The sequence below is a fragment of the Pan paniscus genome, chromosome 12 (assembly GCF_029289425.2).
Source record: "Pan paniscus chromosome 12, NHGRI_mPanPan1-v2.0_pri, whole genome shotgun sequence".
Classification (NCBI taxonomy): domain Eukaryota; kingdom Metazoa; phylum Chordata; class Mammalia; order Primates; family Hominidae; genus Pan; species Pan paniscus.
In genome coordinates, this window is record NC_073261.2 from 77338788 (window position 1) to 77360563 (window position 21776).

The window sequence follows — 21776 nt, forward strand, 5'->3', positions numbered from 1 at the left end:
AGGGCTCTCAAAGGGGCCCAGGGATGCAGGGTGAAAGGCTCGCCATGCTTCCCATGATGCTGTATGCCAGGCGCCAGCTTGCACACAGCCCCCAGTGCGGGCAGCTTGGTTGCAGACCATCCGTTTTCCTCTCAAATGCCCTCTTTCCTTATCTGAGCTGAAAACAGCCCTCCTGCGTTGGCCTCTTCATCAACTCCCCTTTCAGCTACTACTTATTCTCACTTTCAAATTGGTGATTTTCCCCCTTACTTCTGCACAGCATTTAGGTGCTAGAAGAAAGAAAAACCAACCATAACTGAACATCCTTTAGAATCCATTCTCAGGTTCTTCTTGGCAGGTTATAAACTGTTTCTACTATAAGACATATCTTTAGGTTACACAAGCAGCAAGCAATGAAAAAAAATCACACTCAACTCTGGGGAGAGATTTCCAATAGTTTTCACGTTTCCTCATTGTCCCTGCACATCTCTAGCTCTCTTTAAGTACTTTGGGCTTACTCAGTCACTGACCTTGTCTAATCATATTGATTGTCAGCAATTGCAGTCTAATTGGGAAGCAAGTTGCTATGGTAATTCCTGTATCTTCTGTCTTACATTTAAAGACACAATGATCCTAAAAGGGGGAAAATTGCTTGTGGTTGGTGACAGAGGAAAACATAATTAGATATGCAAATCGTAAAACTAATGTATTCAAATGAATTCTGAAATCTAAGTAAGGATTTGATGTAATAAATTGGTCCCAGAATTTCTACCAAAGGCACATTTGGTCAGAAGGTATTCTTTTTCTCCAAATACTTATATTTTTAGGAAAAAATAAATAAAGACAATGTATCATGGAAGCAGGAAGGGGGTGGCTATTCACAGCTGAAAATTGGGGATAGGATCCATAACACCAGTATGCTGCATTGCGTGCTTGAAGGAACATCAGCGCAGGAGATGGCAGACCCAGATCCTGCTCCTCCTTCTATCTTTCACTCACAGTGTGGCCTTGGGTAAATCACCTAACTTTTCTGTGCGTTATTATTCTTCACTAGCAAACAAAATAACAGCTTTTGTGCTTTTCATTTATTTCGCCCATCAGTGATCACTTACTGGGCACCTGCTATGTTCCAGGCTATTAGCAGGAAACATTGAAAGTCAGTCTCTCTTGTCACTATGTACTCCAAAGAGAGTACAATTTCTGTTAAGTTAGATGCTCCTTGAAGGCAGAAACTATACTCTTTCAAATATGTATGAAGAAGAGGCCTGCAAAGGAATTTGAGATTTGGCACCAAAAATACTACAGTATTGTTAATTCTTGCTCCCTCCAACTAAATAAAAATTGAGAGCCTGCCAAGTGTGATTTGAGTGGCCTGGTATTATGGAGAATGTGACAGTTGCCACAGCTCCAGCACTCAGGGGCCTACAAACAGAAGTGCAGCTGGTGTGACAGCCTGACTATGATAAAATAGTCTGATAAAGGCAAAAGCAATGTGATAGACAAACTCAGAGAAAGGAAAATGTCTTAATTCTGGAGGATTAGGGAAGGCTTCCTTGGAGAAAACTTTAAACGTTGGGCCTTAAAATTGGAATGGGGTTTCTTTCCCACTCCAACACTCAGGTGGGAGGGTAAAGTATATGTTTACTTGACTCAATATAAGGCAAAGGACTTCAAGCCCTGAGGATGTCACTTGTTCATTCAACACACATTTATGGAGTACCTGCTGGGTGCACAGATACAAGCTATGCATATAACAAAATCCTTGACCCTAAGGGATTTATAGTCACTAGACTAGACTCTAGTAGAAAATAATAACAATAATTATAAATATCATTCCTTTACTACTTACTAAGCTTCAGATACTTAACATGTAACTATTTCATAAAGAATTCTCACAAAGTTTTATAGAAGTAAATACCATTATCCCCATTTCAAAGATGAGAAAACCGAGGCTCAGAGAGGCTAAATAACTTTGCCAGCTTCACCCAGCTAGTAAGTGCTTATATGGATCTACAATGCTACCTCTGCTGCCTGGCTCATAACCTAGATACCTCCTTCCCTGGAAGTAATAGCTTTAACCCATTGGTTCTACAGCTCCAGCAAGAAGACCCCTGGAACTAGAGTGCATTAATGAAAATGCACTCCTATCATCATATATCAAGAACATCTTAACCTAGATCTGTTCCATTATTAATTAGCCATGTAATTATAGCTTCTTATACCTTTGTTACTTTACGTGTTGAAAAAAGGGAAAGGGGGCATGTGTAGGAAAATAAATCTAGGAGATAGCTGATAAAATCTCTTCCTTTGCTGATTACTCTGAAATTCTAATTTCAGGGTCATTGGAAAAACAAAACAAAATTTCTAAAAGGTGTCTTTCTAACAGGATCCCCATTACCTGAAATTATTTTAGTGAAGGACAAATGCGTGCTTCACAATTAAATTATACACATCAATAGGGGTACAGAGGACTCCTTCAGAAGCTGCTAACATGAGGAATGAGATCTGGTTTCTCTTCTCCCTCTGCACAGAGCCAGTACCCTCCAACCTCAATAGGAGCCATTCCACTGTTTGTGTTGCTACTCTCTAAGTTTTTATTTAAACAAAGGGTCCCAAAGGTACAGCAAAGGCCTGAAAATATACTGAACCAGGTTGTTGATCCCCAATATCTTGGGTGGCCTAACTGGCTGGATCACTAACATGAAAGACTCATGTTAAAAAATAATCCAGTCTTCTTATTCCTCCCTAGAATGATGGCATTTTTCTCTAGGCATTGGTAGTCTCATAAAATAGGAAGCATTTAAAAACCATTTCCTTTTCCTGACCTTGCAGGTCCCTTCACTGTAAAAACACGGACAGTCTCAGGACCAATAGGAGACAAAGGAGGTGCAGGAGTAGGGCTTTTGCCTATAATTTGGGGGTAGAATGGGGGATAACTACTGTTCAGAAATGGATATAAAACCAGTTAAACATGGAGTCAGAGAATACAGACCCCTAAATTTCTGAATCGTTGCAAAGGGCAGGATGGATAACAGCTTTGCATGCAGGACACTCGTAAGGGTGCTACATTCAAGGCTTCCAAGGGGTAAAATAAGACCATCAATGTGACTCAAATACAAAAGCAACCAAATGTGAGCTCCTTGTTGCTCCTTCACTGTGGCTCATAAAGGAAGCTCTTTCAAGCCAAGATAAGAGTTAATGAGGTATAAAATGGAGGGGCATAAAAAATAGAGTAATTATAAATTACAGAGTGAAAACAGAGGCTGGAAGCAGGAGAAAAGCCATTTGGGGAAGCCATTTGTTACAGGTACGGTATCAAAAAGGCACAATCGAACCCAGAGAGAATTATTAAGGAAGGTTTTGGGGTGCTCTGTGGTGCCAGCAGTGGACAGGACAGCCTCCAATAACACACACACACACACACACACACTTACTTGCTATTTCTTTAGCAAAGAGGCTCAAGACATATGTCAAGGAGGAAATCAACACTGGCTTACTGGCTTGTAGGGGGTATCAATGGAGCCCTCTTTAAACTGACAATAAAACATATGCTGTCTTTAAGAGAATAATGGCTCAGGCCAGAGGTCCTTTCTCACACTTGTACAGGGCTTCGAGTGGTAAATGGCCCTTGCTGGCTACCCTGCTGCTACTCCCTGATAGGTCTGCCACAGAGCCACTCCCAAAGATGCAGTGCCATAAGAAGGATGGGGCATGGAGCCCCACCTCACCCTAGCTTTTTAAAAATGAAAGCTGGCTGTCATAGAGGACTGCCAAGGATGAGGCTGGCTGCCTTTTAATAACAGAATCACAGAAATAATTAAAATCACAGAATTCCAGGGCTAGCAGGGACCCTGGAGATCATTTGGATCAACAGTGTTGTTTTATAGATGAGGAACAAAGGCCCAGAGAAGGTAACTGATTTGACTCAAGAAGAGTGGTTAATTAGTGGCAGAGTCAGGACTAGAACTTAGGCCTCCTGACTCCAGTGAAATAATAAAAATAATAGTAAGCAGCACGACCTTTGCATAACACTATGTGCTTTTATCCCAGTGCATGACATGCATTATTCATGTGATCTTCAACAGCCCAGCCAACTACAAAGGATTGAGTATAAAATGTACTGAGGGACAGAGGACCTTCACACATCTTACAGAGGAAAATGGATCTCAGAAAGCTCCAGTGATTTGCCAAAGTGATGAAGGGCTTCCTTTGGCCCACTCAAGAGACCTTTCCATATGCAGCTTTGCATTTCTAGAGCTTAGAGAGCTGGGGGTTCAAATTTCTTAACCTTAACACCCTCTCAGGCTGTGTGTGCTAATGGATTTAGTAGTCCCCATTGTTAAACAGTTGTTCTTTCTAGCATGCCAAGTTTTGTTGTTGTTTTTTCACGAAACAGTTGAAAAAGGGAATAAAACAGCCAAGGGCCCATAATTCAATAAACAGCAGCCACCATGTGTGCTCACAAGAGGGAAGGCAACTCAATCACAGGCAGTAAATACTGTGTCACTGAAGAAGAGTAGTCTCCGGTTAAATTAGGTCAAATATAGATTTCGTTTTGAGGAAGACTTTTTGGTTATTTCCTTTCTTCAAATTGGCCAAGCAATACTAATTAATCCATCAATAAAAATGTACTTAACACCTACTGTATGTACCCACTTTTCACCAGATGGTAGATATAAAACTCTTACCCTGCCCTGATGTGAGAAGCATTTGCTGAACAAGTGCTAGCAACCACCCAGGGTAGTAGACCCTTAACCTTAGGTATTAGAGTAGGACAGATGACAACAAACTCCAAAATATCAGGGACTTTCAGAACAAGTTTCTTTCTTTCTCATCGAGTGATCTGGGTTGGTATTTCTCAGCATTTTATTTAAGACCCCAGGGCAAAAGCAGCTTTGCCATCTTCAACTGTGGCCTTCAAGGTTGTTCTGGGCACCTCCAACCAACAGCTAAAAAGGAGACAGTGTATGGAGAAGCACAATGGTGGGTGAAGGACCAGGCCTGAAATAGCACACATCACTTTTGTTCACCTTCCACAGGAAGAGCTTTCTTCTCACAATGCTACAACTAACAGTAAGATTGGCCAAGAAATGTAGTCCAGCTATGCTCCCAGGAATAAGAGGAGGGAAACTGATTTTGGAGGACAGTTAGCAATCTATTCCATGCCACATATTATCCTCATAATTCTCACAAAAACCCTAACAGGTGGGTATAATTATTCCCATTAAAATAAATGTCATGCATATTAATTGACTTGTCCAAGGTCACACGACTGGGCAATGATAAAGCTAGAATTTGAATCTAGACCTGCTGGCTTCCAGGTTCATGCTGCCACTCACGCATGTGTGTCAACCAAGACAAATATGAGTCAGCAGGGCCCTGATGAGACAAAGCCATTAGTGAGATTACCCATGCAGAGCATTTAGCACTGTGCCTGCTACACAGCAAACATCTAATAAAGGTTAATTATTATCATTGTCATCATTATTCCTGCAGCCTTGAGTTACACAACTCAAACTTACAAGTGTCTCAAGCCTATGGCCACTTTACTGTCCCTGTCCCTTGTATGTCAAAGGCTACTCCAACCTCGCACCTCACTTTTTCTTGCCTCTGCCAAAGGTGTCAGGTCACATGAAACCCAAACGACCTGATCAACATGCCTTTCCTTTCTCCTCTACACAGCATATCCACTCCCTTACTACCTACCAAACTCCTTGTCTTTCATCACTAGGAACTCAGTAAATTCCTGCTTAAGAAAGAAATTGACTACCTTTTCTAGCTTCCAACCCTAATCTGACTCTACCTCCAGAAAATCTTTGTCCTTCCTTCACTTTTTTTTTTTTTTTTTTTTTTGGAGAAAGAGTCTCGCTCTGTCATCCAGGCTGGAGTGCAGTGGCGCAATCTCAGCTCACTGCAACCTCTGCCTCCTGGGCTCAAGTGATTCTCATGCCTCAGCCTCTCGAGCAGCTCAGACTATAGGCGTGTGCCACCAAACCTGGCTAGTTTTTGTATTTTTAGTAGAGATGGGGTTTTGCCATGTTGGCCAGGTTGGTCTGAAACTCCTGACGTCAAGTGATCGGCCCACCTCGGCCTCCCAAAGTGCTGGGATTATAGGCGTGAGCCACTGCGCCAGGCCCTTCCTTCACATTTTCTCATCTTCTTTCAATTCCATTTGCTTTCCCAAATAATTATCCTATGCATGGCTCCCAAGCACAAAGACTAGCTGCACCCCTGTGTCCAGGAAGGGATAGACTCATAGGCTACCAGCTTCCACTTCACTATTTTCTCTACTCATCCCTTCATTCTTAGTCTTGCATATTATATACATAAACTTAAATCTCTCCCAAATATTAAGTACATAATTGGTACACTTTATTCATTTGAAAACAGATGACCTATGACCAACATCAAACCACTCCGGAGTCACCATACGGCTGTTAAGAACTATTGGTGGTGGAAATTGCAAAGCTGACAATGATGGTGGGAAATAAAGGGAGGTTTGCAAGAAATACAGAAGAGAGCAATTGAGAGAATTTAAGATCTGTTTGGACAAAAATGGTGGAGAGAAGTTGGAGATGGCCGCAGAATTAAAAACTTAGGTTAGTCCAGTGGGCCAGTAGGGATGTCAGACAGAGCCGTTGGCAGGGGTCGTGACTAGGGAGGGGAAGAGAGTTTGGAGAGGAAAAGAATCTAGCTGCTCTAGACTGATTGTCTGTGATGGGTTCACAAAACATGTATCCCTCAGGTTGTTACAGACAAGGGATGCTGGTCTCAGAGGGCACCTCATTTGCCTCATCAGCAGATTCATCAGCAGAGAGGTCCTAACTGAGGGAATGAGGTGACCTCAGGGGGTCAATAGGAAGAGCTTGAGGGACACCAAGACAGGAATTAAGAAATGGTGACATTTAGAGAGTGTGTTGGGGTAAATATGGTGTACAGGGAAAAATAATAAAATGTATTGAAGCCCCACTGTTTACTCGGCTGTGTTGGGCACCGGGCATCCTTCCCACACTGTCCTCCACCTCTGTTGACTCTGCACTCGCAACTTTTCATGCGTATGACTAACCTGCCGATGTTTGCAAGATAAGGACAGTAATATTTACCATATTATATGCTTTATACTTGCACAGAAAATGTACTAAAAGGTGCTTATTATATGAGTTGCTGCTTGGAACTTTGACTTATGTGTGCTGTTGGGGAAATTACTGAACTTCTGTGTGCCACCCTCTTCTGTAAAAGGGGCTAAGGATGGCACTTAGCTGACAAGGTTGTTGTGAGGATTAAGCAACTTAATAAATGTGAAGCAGAGAAAAGTTGCCTGACACGTAAGTGCTCAATAAACGTTAGCTATTATGACTGTGATTTTTAGTCCCTTTCCTCATCTACTGAGGGAAACAAGGGAAATATATTATGTCAAATTTTAGATTACTTAAGGTTTAAATTAAGGTAAACCTAAAAATGAACACAATAGTTTGTTGTGGATGTATTTGAAACCAAGTGCATTTAATGCAAATTTCTGAATTAGGCTGAGCCACTGAAGGTACTTTTATCTCTGTCTCATTTTGGGGATATCTGTAGGATGACTCTAGCAAAGACTTATCTTGCCCATGAGAAGGAAGCAGATCTGGGAAGACAAGACCTTCTCAGGCATGTCAGGAAAGGATAGCACCACTGGCTGTCATCTGAGGAGGTAACAGGAGACTTTTGGCAACATCCTCACCACACCCTGACATGTCCCACCTTGAATTGACCCTCTCCTAAAGGGAAAAGCATGCTTTTTAGGTTATGATTTCAGTGGTGGAGACAATCCATGTTGAGGCACATACATGCTCTACCTCATCTCCTTTATGCGGCCAGCAGACCAGATAGCCAATCTCACTATAGGATTTAGAAAGGGGCTGGGGTTTGGAATAATAACATAGCCTGGTTTAAGTATTTAAATGATTCTATAGGTGAGGTTAAGGGAATAACCTGAATTTCTCTAGGACCTTTGCCAGTAGAGTTTTCCCTCAGCACAGTGGTTGACTGTCACAAGGTCTCCCAGCTGCAGATGAATTTAGTCCCAAACTCCACAAAAAGAGCTTTATGAAATTTTCTGGAACATATTTTCATGGGAATTTTCACCTGCCTTCTTATACATGACATATATATATTACACATATTATAATTATATTATATGCATATTACACTTCAATATCACAAGGTATACAACATATGTTACATATATAATAAGAATTACTATATGCACATACTCTATCTTTTTGTATTGAAAAGCAATATACCAAAAGTTTATTTTTTCTAGTAACTAAAATGTGCCCCATCAAATACAGATAGCACCAGTTAAGGAAAGCCTAGAATACTACTCTCACTGAGTTGGAGATGATTGATGAACCAAGGATCCATTTTATTCATCTTTAGATTCCCAGCACTGATCCCAGTGCCTGAAACACAGAAGCTCCTTAATCAAAATTCGTTGAACATTTGTTGAATTAGTTCTCCACTCGCTTAAAGATTCACTCCAAGTTTTCTGCTAAGAAGCTTCCTTCCTGTGCGAATACACAATTTGATTTGCAAATACTCTGTTTACTGCAAGTTTTCAGGAACACGGTTTTATTGCACAAAAGCAAAGGTGGAAAATCTTTTATAATCTTTCAAAGATAATTCATTCATTCAGCAAACATTTGACTGGGAGCAGGAATATTAAGATAAAGGGCAATGTCACTGTCCTCCAGCAGTTCTTAGCCTAGTGAGGGAAACAAAGCAGAATGCAAACCCAATGCAATATGCAAGGGGCAGTAATAGAGGATCTATGGAAATCCTCAACCACTGGGGACTCAGGGAAGGAAAACAGTCAACTGAATTTAGTTTGAGCTTATTAAAAACAAAAGAAAAATTTGATTCAGTGACTATTACAAATATTTTAATGCAGTTGAGTCTCTTAATTTACTGAGTTAGGGAGAAATATTTTGGATATGTTGGAGAAAAATGCTCTGTGAAGAGAAAGGCAGGGGAGGAGGGAAAAGATGGGAAAGACCCAGAGGGGGACTGTATCTCCTCTATCAGAAAGAAAGTGAAAAAGAAGTTTCTGTGAGTTTTTGATTTCTTATTATTTTTATTGTTTATTTTATTCATTTCAGGGATATATTATTTACTCACCAAAATCTGGAGTTTAGGCACAGTCTCGGCTCACTGCAAACTCCTCCCAGGTTCAAGTGATTCTCCTGCCTCAACCTCCTGAGTAGCTGGGAGCACAGGCATGCACCACCACGCATGACTAATTTTGTATTTTTAGTAGAGGTCAGGCTTCACCATGTTGCTCAGGCTGGTCTCAAACTCCTGACCTCAGGTGATCCACCCATCTCAGCCTCCCAAAGTACTGGGATTACAGGCATAAGCCACTGTACCTGGCCCTTATTTTTTTTTTTTTAATTTTACTTTAAATTCTGGGATACATGATGTGCAGAACGTGCAAGTTTATTACATAGGTATACATGTGCCATTCTGTTCTCCAATTCATGTCATCGAAATCCTAGTGAGGCCTTTAACTACTGGTCACAGCTCTTCAGTTCTTTGTATCCAATAAATCAGTAACAACTCTACTCAGAATAAAACAGTTCGGCACTTGTCAAATGAGTATCAGTTATAATGGTGAACAAATTAATATGACTCTGTAAGAGGTTGAAACTTCATGCTGGAACAGACCAAATTCTGTATGCTTATTCACTCCCTAAAGTTCCCAATATTGGAAAACACCCTACCCCAACCCTCCATCAAATGTACTTGTATATTTGAAGGAAAGGAATTTCATAATGGCTCTGAAACCCACACCAGAGAGAATGCCTTGATAACCCCCAGTACCTCATGGAAGCACATGTCCCTATCCTTCATACAAACATGGAATCTCATGTACAGAAGGGGCCTTAAAAGTCATCTTCCCTAATCCCCAGTCAGACACTCAGTGAACCCTTATAGTCACCCGTCCTCTCTCCTGTTTTATTTTCTATGGGTGTTTTGTCAATTCAAGGACCTCAACTGATAGCCAGAGAAGGCCTAGGCAGAGAGCTGTGACCCAGAGAGGCACGGATAAAGGTATCCAGATACTATCCGGTCAGCAGACCAAATATTTTTGTGTGTCACTTGCATGTTATACTCTGTATTAGTAAAATTCCCTGGAACAAAATCCTAAGTCATAGACAAGCTAGGCTGGGCTGTCACCTGCTGGACTTAGACATGTTGCCTGCAGAAAAGGGGGTGAAAGAATGCCACAAACTTCATCTCCTTCAGTTTAGTGATGATATTCATAGGCCTGAAGATTTCTTTTCCTTAGTCTACCCTTTGATCCATTCATTCATCCAGTAATCATTTATTGGGCACTAACTACATATCAAATTATCACTAGATGCTAGAGATACAAAAACAGATGAATTAGACAATGACCAAAAAAAAGCAATGACAAAACATGGTGGTGATTGCTTTAATTGAGAAATGAAAAAGATCTTGTGAGAAGCTAGACAATAGGAAAACTTCAGTGCTGGTAGAGTAAAGGAGGGCTTTTCAGAGGGAATGCAGATTTTTCTAAACCAACTACTTCATTCTCCTGGAGCTCCTCTATCACACTCTGCATATCCACCTATGAATATGTACATTGGGTCAAAAAGTCTGGTAGCATATTATTACTATTTCCCTAAAGAACCTTGCAGTACAAAGTATGACCAGCACCTGGGCTATTAGAAATGCAGGACCTCAGGCCCCAGTCAAGACCTTCCCAATGAGAATCTGCATTCTAAAAAGATCTCCAGGTGGTTCTCATGTGTGTTAGCATTTGAGAAGCGCTGTCCTAGAAGATGAGGAAAGGAGAGACTCATCTCTGAAAACTGTCTTCTGCAGAGCTTCTGTGCTTGAGGATGAAGGCACCTTGCACTGTTCTGGAAAAGACTTGACAAATGATCTCATCGTATCCCCTTATTTTGCAACAAAGAATCCAAGGCCCAGAGGGGTGCTCAATATGGCACGGGAGGCAGGGAGGGTAGAAGAAAGTGTGTGAGCCCTTCTGTCAGCCACAGTTTGTCCCTCATACAGGTGGGACCATTTATTAATGTGGAGACCAAAATACCAACCTCACAAGCATGTCAAAAGGATTACAGAGTATGTAGGTAAAGTGGCTGATAAACGGTAAACACCCAATAAATTATAATAGTAATAACTAGAGACAGAATTGGGTTAGATTGGAATAAGATGTCTAAATTTCTCAGTGAAGGACTTTTCCATGACTGTACCCTGTTCACCTGCCCCCAACCCTCGTCTGGCCAAAGGCATCCCCCTACCCAACCCTAACACCTGGTACTGTCTTTGAAGTTGAGACCGTCAAATACGGACTACTTTCTGAAATCACTAATTTAGAAGTGTTTCTTTACTTTGTTTGTTCTAATAATTTCTAGTTCTTTTGGAAAAACAAATCCAGATAAGGGAATTCTCAATATGTGAATTTCGGCAAGGACATATGTCTCTACGAGTGGTGACCAAATGTACTGCTAACTGCTAGTGAACCTGGAAATAGCTTTTAGAGGAGATGGCCTTATTTGCATTTGAGCCCTTCCTGTTAGCTAGCCTTTTCCTGCATGCCTTATTCTCTACCTGTGCCATTCTTTCACTCTACTGCGTTCAAATGAAGGCTTTCTTCTTCCATCCCTTTCCCCCTCCTTCTCAATTCTGTACCTCTCAGAACTCCCTGTACTTACAGGATAAAGAATGAAATAATAAATGGCCAATAGCCACCATGATGTTCATTCTCTCTCTCTCTTTCTCTCTCTCTCTCTCCCTCTATAATATATATATATAGAGAGAGAGAGAGAGAAAGAGAGAAAAACACATACCCCACCCTTATTTATGTTCAACTGTGCAAATGGTGAGGACTTTAATTTACCAAATAAATCATGAAAGATGTTATTATGGAATAAGAGGAGCTCTTCTCACATAATGTCTCCTCATTCATGGGGGCTTCTGAGAAATGGCCCTGCCACCACTGGGTTAACAAGCCACAGGTGTCACCAGCCCCCTGGTCACAGATGCACCAGTCACAGATGCACCAGCAGACTGCTGCTGCTCACAGTCACACTTCCCCTCCCCCAGGGGCCTTCTTTCTTCCCTCCCCTCCAGGCCTTTCTCTTGATCAAGAGCCTTTCTAGAACTCTTCCGCTAAATCCTAGGCCAGCAGACAGCACTTCTACCCCAGCCAGTTTGAATGCATGCTGCCTGTGAGATTTCCTGAGACACTCAGCTGCCGCATTAAAACTGCATAAGAGTCTTCCTCAGGAGGCCTAATAATAGCACATTTCATCTGTGAGACACTTTATAAATATTAACTGATTAAGCTGCCCTCTCTCCTCACAACCTCTGGGCTTCTGCCTAGTGGACTTCATTCTCTTCTGCCCTCAAATTACTCTGGGAGAAAAAAACGCTGAGACCTGAGGAATCTTTTCTGTGTATTCTAGGCCAAGACATCATTAATGGCAATGGCCTTGCAACAACCTCCACCTAGGTAATGGCATGGAGTGGAAAGGGATTTAAATATATGTTTTATTTTATTATTTTTCTTAATTTTTAAGTTCCAGGGTACATGTGCAGGATGTGCAGGTTTGTTACATAGGTAAATGTGTGTCACGGTGGTTTGCTGCACCTATCAACCCATCACCTAGGTATTAAGCCCAGCATGCATTAGCTATTTTTCCTAATGCTCTCCCTCCCTCAATCCTACCCCCTGACAGGCCCCAGTGTATGTTGTTCCCCTCCCTGTGTTCATGTGTTCTCATTGTTTAGCTCCCGCTTATAAGTGAGAATATGCGGTGTTTGGCTTTCTGTTCCTACGTTAGACATTAATGGGGCCAACAAACATATGTGTATTTTAAAAGAGACTGGATTGAAGTTCTCATCTCTCAAAGCCAGATTAGCAGAGAGAAAACAACTCCACGATCTAGGACAGTGTCACTGAAGTACAGCCAATGGGTCAAATCCAGCCTGACACCTGTTTTTATGAATAAAGTTTTATTGGAACACAGGCTAATTCATTCATGTGTTACCTTTGGTTACATTTGGGCTACAATGTCAATTGGGCAGTTGTGATAGAGACCAAATACCACAGCAAGGGCAAAAAAGTATTTACTATCTAGCCCTGTAAAAAAAAAAAAATGTTTACTGACCCGTGGTCTAGGGAACTTAAATTTTGTTCTCATCCTGTATATTCCCTAAATATCTTTAAGCAAATCTCTTCCTTCCTGGACCTCACTTTCTACAACTATAGGCTGGATAATCTCCAAGGTGAGCCACAGCCTTCGACTTATTCTCCTCTTGTTCTGTAAGTGTTAGCCTCTAGTATGTTAGTTTTGCCTTATTACTACAGCTGACTTCTTTAATGGCAGGAAAGGAGTTTTGTGTGTCTTGTGAATCCTCCCAGACACAAGGCTCTATGCTGAGCCCTAAAAATATTCAAGGAGTGTAACTGAACTGGCTTGACTTATATATTTTTTTCTCCACAGAGAGATCTCTCAGAATGATGTCTTGGAGGTGATAGAGGCAGATGTGTTCTCCAACCTTCCCAAATTACATGAAATGTAAGCAAGAAGCTTGGGGGATTTGCTCATGGCCATTCTTGAAAAAACCCTTAAAGTTCTTCTACATTCCTGGGAGGCCCTGATTGTGCCATGGCCTCAGATCCCTAGATTGTCATTATAAGATGTCAAAATCAGCCTAAAAGGCACTGTAATGTGTCTCTATCTGGTGACCCAGGGACCAGCTCAGAGCCTAGTCTCATCCTGTTGCCTGCCTGTCATCATTTTTTGCATCATAGACCCAAGAACTTTGCCCAGTGACTATGTGCAAGCACCTCTGTGTCATCCTTCCATTCAGAGTTATTCCAGTCAAAGCCCAAAATAAGTCCCACATGTTGTAGTTGAAGTTGATTAGTCCTGGTCTGACTACTGGCCTATGCCATATATTCACCATGAAACCTTGGCCAAGACAGATAACTATCTGAGACTCAGTTATCTCATCTGTAAAACTGGAATAATAAAATTACATATGTCATAGGATTACCCTGATGAATAAAGGAGATAAATGTCAATTAAATCTAGCATACTGACTGGCCTAGAGTGTGTATGTTATAATGATCCTTGGTTCCTCTACTACTCCAGCCAAATTTACTTTCTCTTGTTGATGTTCCAGTTTTACATAATAGCGCTGCTCACACAGATCCACTTCTGTTTCATACCAGTTTATTATTACTATAAATTATTTCATAGAATCATAGAATGTCAAAGCCAGAAAAGACTTTAGATACTGGTCAACAATTTTTCAAAGTATATTCTGTGTATCACTAAAAACTCAGGGAATTATAAGGTATTTTTAAAAAGGAAAAGATTTATGGTCAAATAAGATTAGGAAATATTAGGTAAATAAAATTAGATAGGTTTGCTTCTTATAGGAAAACTTTTCAGAGTCTATAATATGCTAATATGCATTTAGAATCTCCAAGAAGGATATTGTGTGTTTGTCAACTAATGTTACTGGAAAGTTTTCTTTAGAGATTGGTGATTACCATCTCACAAAATCCCCATGGAACACATTTAAGAAAGCCAATGAACTACCTCCTAATTTTACAGATGAAGAAGGAAAGGCACAGAGAAGTTGTAAGGCTTATCTAAGGTCATCTGTCCAAATCCACACGCAAATAAGAACTTGAACATTAATCTTTTGACTCTTTTGTATCTTTTTAACAAGGATGAATTTATTTTTATCATTTGCCAAATATCAGTAGGGAACAGATACACACACACACACACATAGACACACAGGTGTGTGTGTGTGTGTGCATGCGCGTGTGTGTGAATTTCTTTAGTCTGCTCATTTGGCAATCTCCCCTCTCCCTTTTACTTCCTTCTACCCACTCTGCCTCCTGCCTTCATTTTTCCTCGTTGCCTCTGCACTCCGCAACTGATGTTCACCCTCCCTCTCCCCATTATTTTCACGCTTCTTCCTTTCTTCTCTTTCCACTTGGTCTAGTTGGGAAGAATCCACAGACATTATCAGAGAAATGAACCAAAGGGCAGCCAGCCCTCTGGGCAAGGTCAAGCAGGCATCCCTTGAAACATTTCAATGGACAGTGAAGGTAGTGGTTTGGGTCTTTCATCTCTTCCTTGCATAAAGAGGTGCTCACCTCCATGTAGCACTGACTGTACTTAAAATGATTAATTGCCTGGTACTTAGATCTGGGTAGCTACAGGTTACAGCAACATAAAAGCTAATGAAACAGGGAGGAAGTAATTAACAGAGAGCATGTCTACAAATACACATTGATCCAGGAAGACAAGGAAAGGGCAGGCTCTCTGTGTTGGAATCCAAATGTGAACATGCTCATTTCCAGACTGTTGATCAAGACACAGCACAAGCCAAAATAGGGCAGAAGACACCCCTTTCCATGAGCTCTGAGTGAGCAGCCTCAGTCTACTGCATAAAGGGAATCAATGGCCATTCCCAGCTACTGTATGTTTGGATTTCATGCTTAAAAGCAAAAAGATATTGATTGTTTTTCTCCCAACTTTCTTTTTCTTTGCCATTTCACTCTCTTTTCCTCCAATATCTTTTTGCCCCTCACTTTTTCCTTCCTTATCTTCTTTTCACCTCTTTTCCATTTTTCATTGCTCTTTTTCATTACTTTCATTCCTTTTTCTCTTGCCTCCCGACCAGACAAACACTCATTTCGCCATATTAGTCTCATTCCTAATTTCTTAGCCTCCTCCAATCCTGGGCGACTCTTACTGGTTAAAGATGCAGCTCTGCTCAGGGTGACGAGAACTCACCCAGCCAATGCTCTGTTTGCCTCCAGTGGACAGGGCCCAGGTAATGAGAATGAAACAGCAGGGAGACAGGGTTAATATTTAGTTTGCACAGCTTAGTGTGATAAAAGGCACTGCATGCTCCCTCAATATTTATTGAAATGATGGATGGATGGATGGATGGATGGATGGATGGATGAAGAGATGGGTGGATGAGTGGATGGGATGAATGATTTATTATGTACTCTGTAAAATATGAAAAATACTACAGCATTCCTTACCATCAAGATCACTAGCATGTTTTTTCTTCTTTTACAGTAGAATTGAAAAGGCCAACAACCTGCTCTACATCAACCCTGAGGCCTTCCAGAACCTTCCCAACCTTCAATATCTGTAAGAACTCATGTAGTTTGGTACCCCCAATATGATTAAATAGTGCAAGCCTATTTTACTAAAAGGCCCACTTGATACTCTAGGGAGCAATTACTTTTGATCAAGGATGGTGGTGGGGGGCAGAAGTGGAGGTGGAGAGATACTTGGTGATGGATTTTAGTTTAATGAGCAAATTCTACTAACATAACTGTATCTTGTTTTCATTTGCAAAAACAGACATAAGAAATGCGATTTGCATTAATGGGACGGTCACATGGACCTCTTACAGAACTCAGTCATAATTTAGTGTTAATGAGATACAGCCAAAATTTCTGCTAGCATTTAGCTTGTGACCTTGACTTCAAAGCCATTGTCTCTCTTATTCTGCATATATGCATTTCTCCCTTGATAAATATCAGCATTTTATTTTGTTTATTTTGTATGTTTTGGTTAATAACACACATGGTATTTTATCAGCAGAGATTCCTAGTGTTTCAGCTGTATTCTTTGGGCCTGCCTCTATCAGCAAAAGCACTGCTTCCTCTACTCAAATGGCTTTTGGATTAGCTGAGGGCTTGACAGAGCCATGAGTGTTATAATGGGACCCCACAAAATAACAGTTAAGAATTTGGTCGCTGGAGTTAAACTTTCTGGGTTCATTTACCAGCTACTGATCATAGGTATGGACTTAACCTCGCATATTGTTTCCTCATCAAGAGAATGGAAATAATAATCCTTGAATATCTGTTATCTATTAGCATCATAATCATACATAACCAACCAACCACTACCCAAAGATAGAGGCTTAAAGCAACAACTACTTGTCATTTTTTACCTGTCTGTGAGTTGATCAGTGGAATGGTTCTGCTGATCTGGACTAGGTCTGCCTGACCTCAGCTAAGTTCATTTATACATCTATTGTTAATTGGCAGATCAACTGGATGTTGGCCCCTCTGGATGGCCTCAACTGGGATGACTCAGCCCTCCTCTAAGAGGCACTCATTTCTAGCAGGGTAGCATAGTAGGCTTGTTTTCATGGTAATCCCAGGGTTCTAAGAGAGACAGCTGAAGACTGCAAGCATCTTAAGGCCAAGATCCTGAACTAGCACACTATCTCTTCTGATGCATTCTATTAACCAAAACAATTCACTGAATCATCCAGATTCAAAAGGTGAAGATGCTACTTCTTGATGGGAAAAGCTGCAAAGTCACAACACAAGGCATAGGGAAGGATACAGAATTGAAGCCACTTTTTGAAGCCACTTTTGCAATCAGTTTAAAGTATTTAAACATTTTTGTACTACGCCTCTGATAGTAGATGCTCAGTAAATATTAGCTATTAATGATATTATGATTCTGTGCCTAAATTTTCATTCATAAGAACTGGACTTAACAGGTATAATAAGAAACACTGGGCCATCATATGCCTTAGCTCTCTGAATGAGAACTGAGGTAATAAAAGACTTAATAGAAGACAATCCATATGACCTGGAACTTCTGCTCTCTGACAGGTACCCCAGAAAGGGTCTGAAAAAGAAACAAAGTCATCTGCTTCTAAGTTACTGTCAGAGGTAGGCTGGCTTCATGGGCACACAAGTGCAGTTGTATAGGGCTTTGTGCTCAGGAGGGCCCCCGCACTCAGAGGACTGCTGGGTTTCATTCTCTGCTGCTACCTTCTTGAAATGCTTAAACAAGAGGCTCTGCATTTTCATTTACACAGCATCCCACAAATTACGTAGCCAGTCCTGCTTAGAGGTTAGGGTTATGAGCTCTTCTACTTTCAGGCTTAGGAGTCTTGATCTCTAAGTTCATCATGTTCCTTAGGGATGGAATCTTTGCTATGCTCTCTGCAGAGGCTAACATGCCTAGGCACATAACAGTAGAGGAAATACGTGACAACAGAAAAAGCATGAACCTCAGAATCAGAAAGTCTAGGTCTTCATCCTGACTCCATCATTCAATAGTTGGGAAATCGGGAGGAGCCAAGATGGCCGAATAGGAACAGCTCCGGTCTACAGTTCCCCGCGTGAGCGACGCAGAAGACGGGTGATTTCTGCATTTCCATCTGAGGTACCGGGTTCATCTCACTAGGGAGTGCCAGACAGTGGGCGCAGGCCAGTGGGTGCGCGCACCCTGCGCGAGCCGAGGCAGGGCGAGGCATTGCCTCACCTGGGAAGCGCAAGGGGTCAGGGAGTTCCCTTTCCGAGTCGAAGAAAGGGGTGACGGACGCACCTGGAGAATCGGGTCACTCCCACCCGAATATTGCGCTTTTCGGACCAGTTTAAAAAATGGCGCACCACGAGACTATATCCCACACCTGGCTCGGAGGGTCCTACGCCCACGGAACCTCGCTGATTGCTAGCACAGCAGTCTGAGATCAAACTGCAAGGCGGCAGCCAGGCTGGGGGAGGGGCGCCCGCCATTGCCCAGGTAAACAAAGCAGCCGGGAAGCTCGAACTGGGTGGAGCCCACCACAGCTCAAGGAGGCCTGCCTGCCTCTGTAGGCTCCACCTCTGGGGGCAGGGCACAGACAAACAAAAAGACAGCAGTAACCTCTGCAGACTTAAATGTCCCTGTCTGACAGCTTTGAAGAGAGCAGTGGTTCTTCCAGCACGCAGCTGGAGATCTGAGAACGGGCAGACTGCCTCCTCAAGTGGGTCCCTGACCCCTGACCCCCGAGCAGCCTAACTGGGAGGCACCCCCCAGCAGGGGCACACTGACACCTCACACGGCAGGGTATTCCAACAGACCTGCAGCTGAGGGTCCTGTCTGTTAGAAGGAAAACTAACAAACAGAAAGGACATCCACACCGAAAACCCATCTGTACATCACCATCATCAAAGACCAAAAGTAGATAAAACCACAAAGATGTGGAAAAAACAGAACAGAAAAACTGGAAACTCTAAAACGCAGAGCACCTCTCCTCCTCCAAAGGAACGCAGTTCCTCACCAGCAACGGAACAAAGCTGGATGGAGAATGATTTTGACGAGCTGAGAGAAGAAGGCTTCAGACGATAAAATTACTCTGAGCTACAGGAGGATATTCAAACCAAAGGCAAAGAAGTTGAAAACTTTGAAAAAAATTTAGACGAATGTATAACTAGAATAACCAATACAGAGAAGTGCTTAAAGGAGCTGATGGAGCTGAAAACCAAGGCTCGAGAACTACGTGAAGAATGCAGAAGCCTCAGGAGCTGATGCGATCAACTGGAAGAAAGGGTATCAGCAATGGAAGATGAAATGAATGAAATGAAGCGAGAAGGGAAGTTTAGAGAAAAAAGAATAAAAAGAAATGAGCAAAGCCTCCAAGAAATATGGGACTATGTGAAAACACCAAATCTACGTCTGATTGGTGTACCTGAAAGTGACAGGGAGAATGGAACCAAGTTGGAAAACACTCTGCAGGATATTATCCAGGAGAACTTCCCCAATCTAGCAAGGCAGGCCAACGTTCAGATTCAGGAAATACAGAGAATGCCACAAAGATACTCCTTGAGAAGAGCAACTCCAAGACACATAATTGCCAGATTCACCAAAGTTGAAATGAAGGAAAAAATGTTAAGGGCAGCCAGAGAGAAAGGTCGGGTTACCCTCAAAGGGAAGCCCATCAGACTAACAGCGGATCTCTCGGCAGGAACCCTACAAGCCAGAAGAGAGTGGGGGCCAATATTCAACATTCTTAAAGAAAAGAATTTTCAACCCAGAATTTCATATCCAGCCAAACTAAGCTTCATAAGTGAAGGAGAAATAAAATACTTTACAGACAAGCAAATGCTGAGAGATTTTGTCACCACCAGGCCTGCCCTAAAAGAGCTCCTGAAGGAAGCGCTAAACATGGAAAGGAACAACCGGTACCAGCCGCTGCAAAATCATGCCAAAATGTAAAGACCATCGAGACTAGGAAGAAACTGCATCAACTGACGAGCAAAATCACCAGCTAACATCATAATGACAGGATCAAATTCACACATAACAATATTAACTTTAAATGTAAATGGACTAAATGCTCCAATTAAAAGACACAGACTGGCAAGTTGGATAAAGAGTCAAGACCCATCAGTGTGCTGTATTCAGGAAACCCATCTCACGTGCAGAGACACACATAGGCTCAAAATAAAAGGATGGAGGAAGCTCTACCAAGCAAATGGAAAACAAAAAAAGGCAGGGGTTGCAATCCTAGTCTCTGATAAAACAGACTTTAAACCAACAAAGATCAAAAGAGACAAAGAAGGCCATTACATAATGGTAAAGGGATCAATTCAACAAGAGGAGCTAACTATCCTAAATGTATATGCACCCAATACAGGAGCACCCAGATTCATAAAGCAAGTCCTGAGTGACCTAAAAAGAGACTTAGACTCCCACACATTAATAATGGGAGACTTTAACACCCCACTGTCAACATTAGACAGATCAACGAGACAAAGTCAACAAGGATACCCAGGAATTGAACTCAGCTCTGCACCAAGCGGACCTGATAGACATCTACAGAACTCTCCACCCCAAATCAACAGAATATGTATTTTTTTCAGCACCACACCACACCTATTCCAAAATTGACCACAAACTTGGAAGTAAAGCTCTCCTCAGCAAATGTAAAAGAACAGAAATTATAACAAACTATCTCTCAGACCACAGTGCAATCAAACTAGAACTCAGGATTAAGAATCTCACTCAAAGCCGCTCAACTACATGGAAACTGAACAACCTGCTCCTGAATGACTACTGGGTACATAACGAAATGAAGGCAGAAATAAAGATGTTCTTTGAAACCAACGAGAACAAAGACACAACATACCAGAATCTCTGGGACGCATTCAAAGCAGTGTGTAGAGGGAAATTTATAGCACTAAATGCCCACAAGAGAAAGCAGGAAAGATCCAAAATTGACACCCTAACATCACAATTAAAAGGACTAGAACAGCAAGAGCAAACACATTCAAAAGCTAGCAGAAGGCAAGAAATAACTAAAATCAGAGCAGAACTGAAGGAAATAGAGACACAAAAAACCCTTCAAAAAATTAATGAATCCAGGAGCTGGTTTTTTGAGAGGATCAACAAAATTGATAGACCGCTAGCAAGACTAATAAAGAAAAAAAGAGAGAAGAATCAAATAGACACAATAAAAAATGATAAAGGGGATATCACCACCGATCCCACAGAAATACAAACTACCATCAGAGAATACTACAAACACCTCTATGCAAATAAACTAGAAAATCTAGAAGAAATGGATACATTCCTCGACACATACACTCTCCCAAGACTAAACCAGGAAGAAGTTGAATCTCTGAATAGACCAATAACAGGAGCTGAAATTGTGGCAAAAATCAATAGTTTACGAACCAAAAAGAGTCCAGGACCAGATGGATTCACAGCCGAATTCTACCAGAGGTACAAGGAGGAACTGGCACCATTCCTTCTGAAACTATTCCAATCAATAGAAAAAGAGGGAATCCTCCCTAACTCATTTTATGAGGCCAGCATCATTCTGATACCAAAGCCGGGCAGAGACACAACCAAAAAAGAGAATTTTAGACCAATATCCTTGATGAACATTGATGCAAAAATCATCAATAAAATACTGGCAAACCGAAT

The 21776-nt window shown here is 41.6% G+C and overlaps 1 protein-coding gene across 2 annotated transcripts in view; it reads left to right on the forward strand.

Annotated features, from left to right (window-relative positions):
- Window positions 1–21776, forward strand: part of FSHR (follicle stimulating hormone receptor) — a 199246-nt gene that overhangs the window by 121885 nt on the left and 55585 nt on the right. The window contains exons 3-4 of one of the 2 annotated variants that reach the window (XM_003822692.4): window positions 13512–13586; window positions 16125–16199. In XM_003822692.4, the coding sequence (XP_003822740.1) occupies window positions 13512–13586; window positions 16125–16199 (150 nt within the window). The remainder of the gene's footprint in view (window positions 1–13511; window positions 13587–16124; window positions 16200–21776) is intronic. The other variant, XM_055107993.1, reaches the window with a different exon arrangement.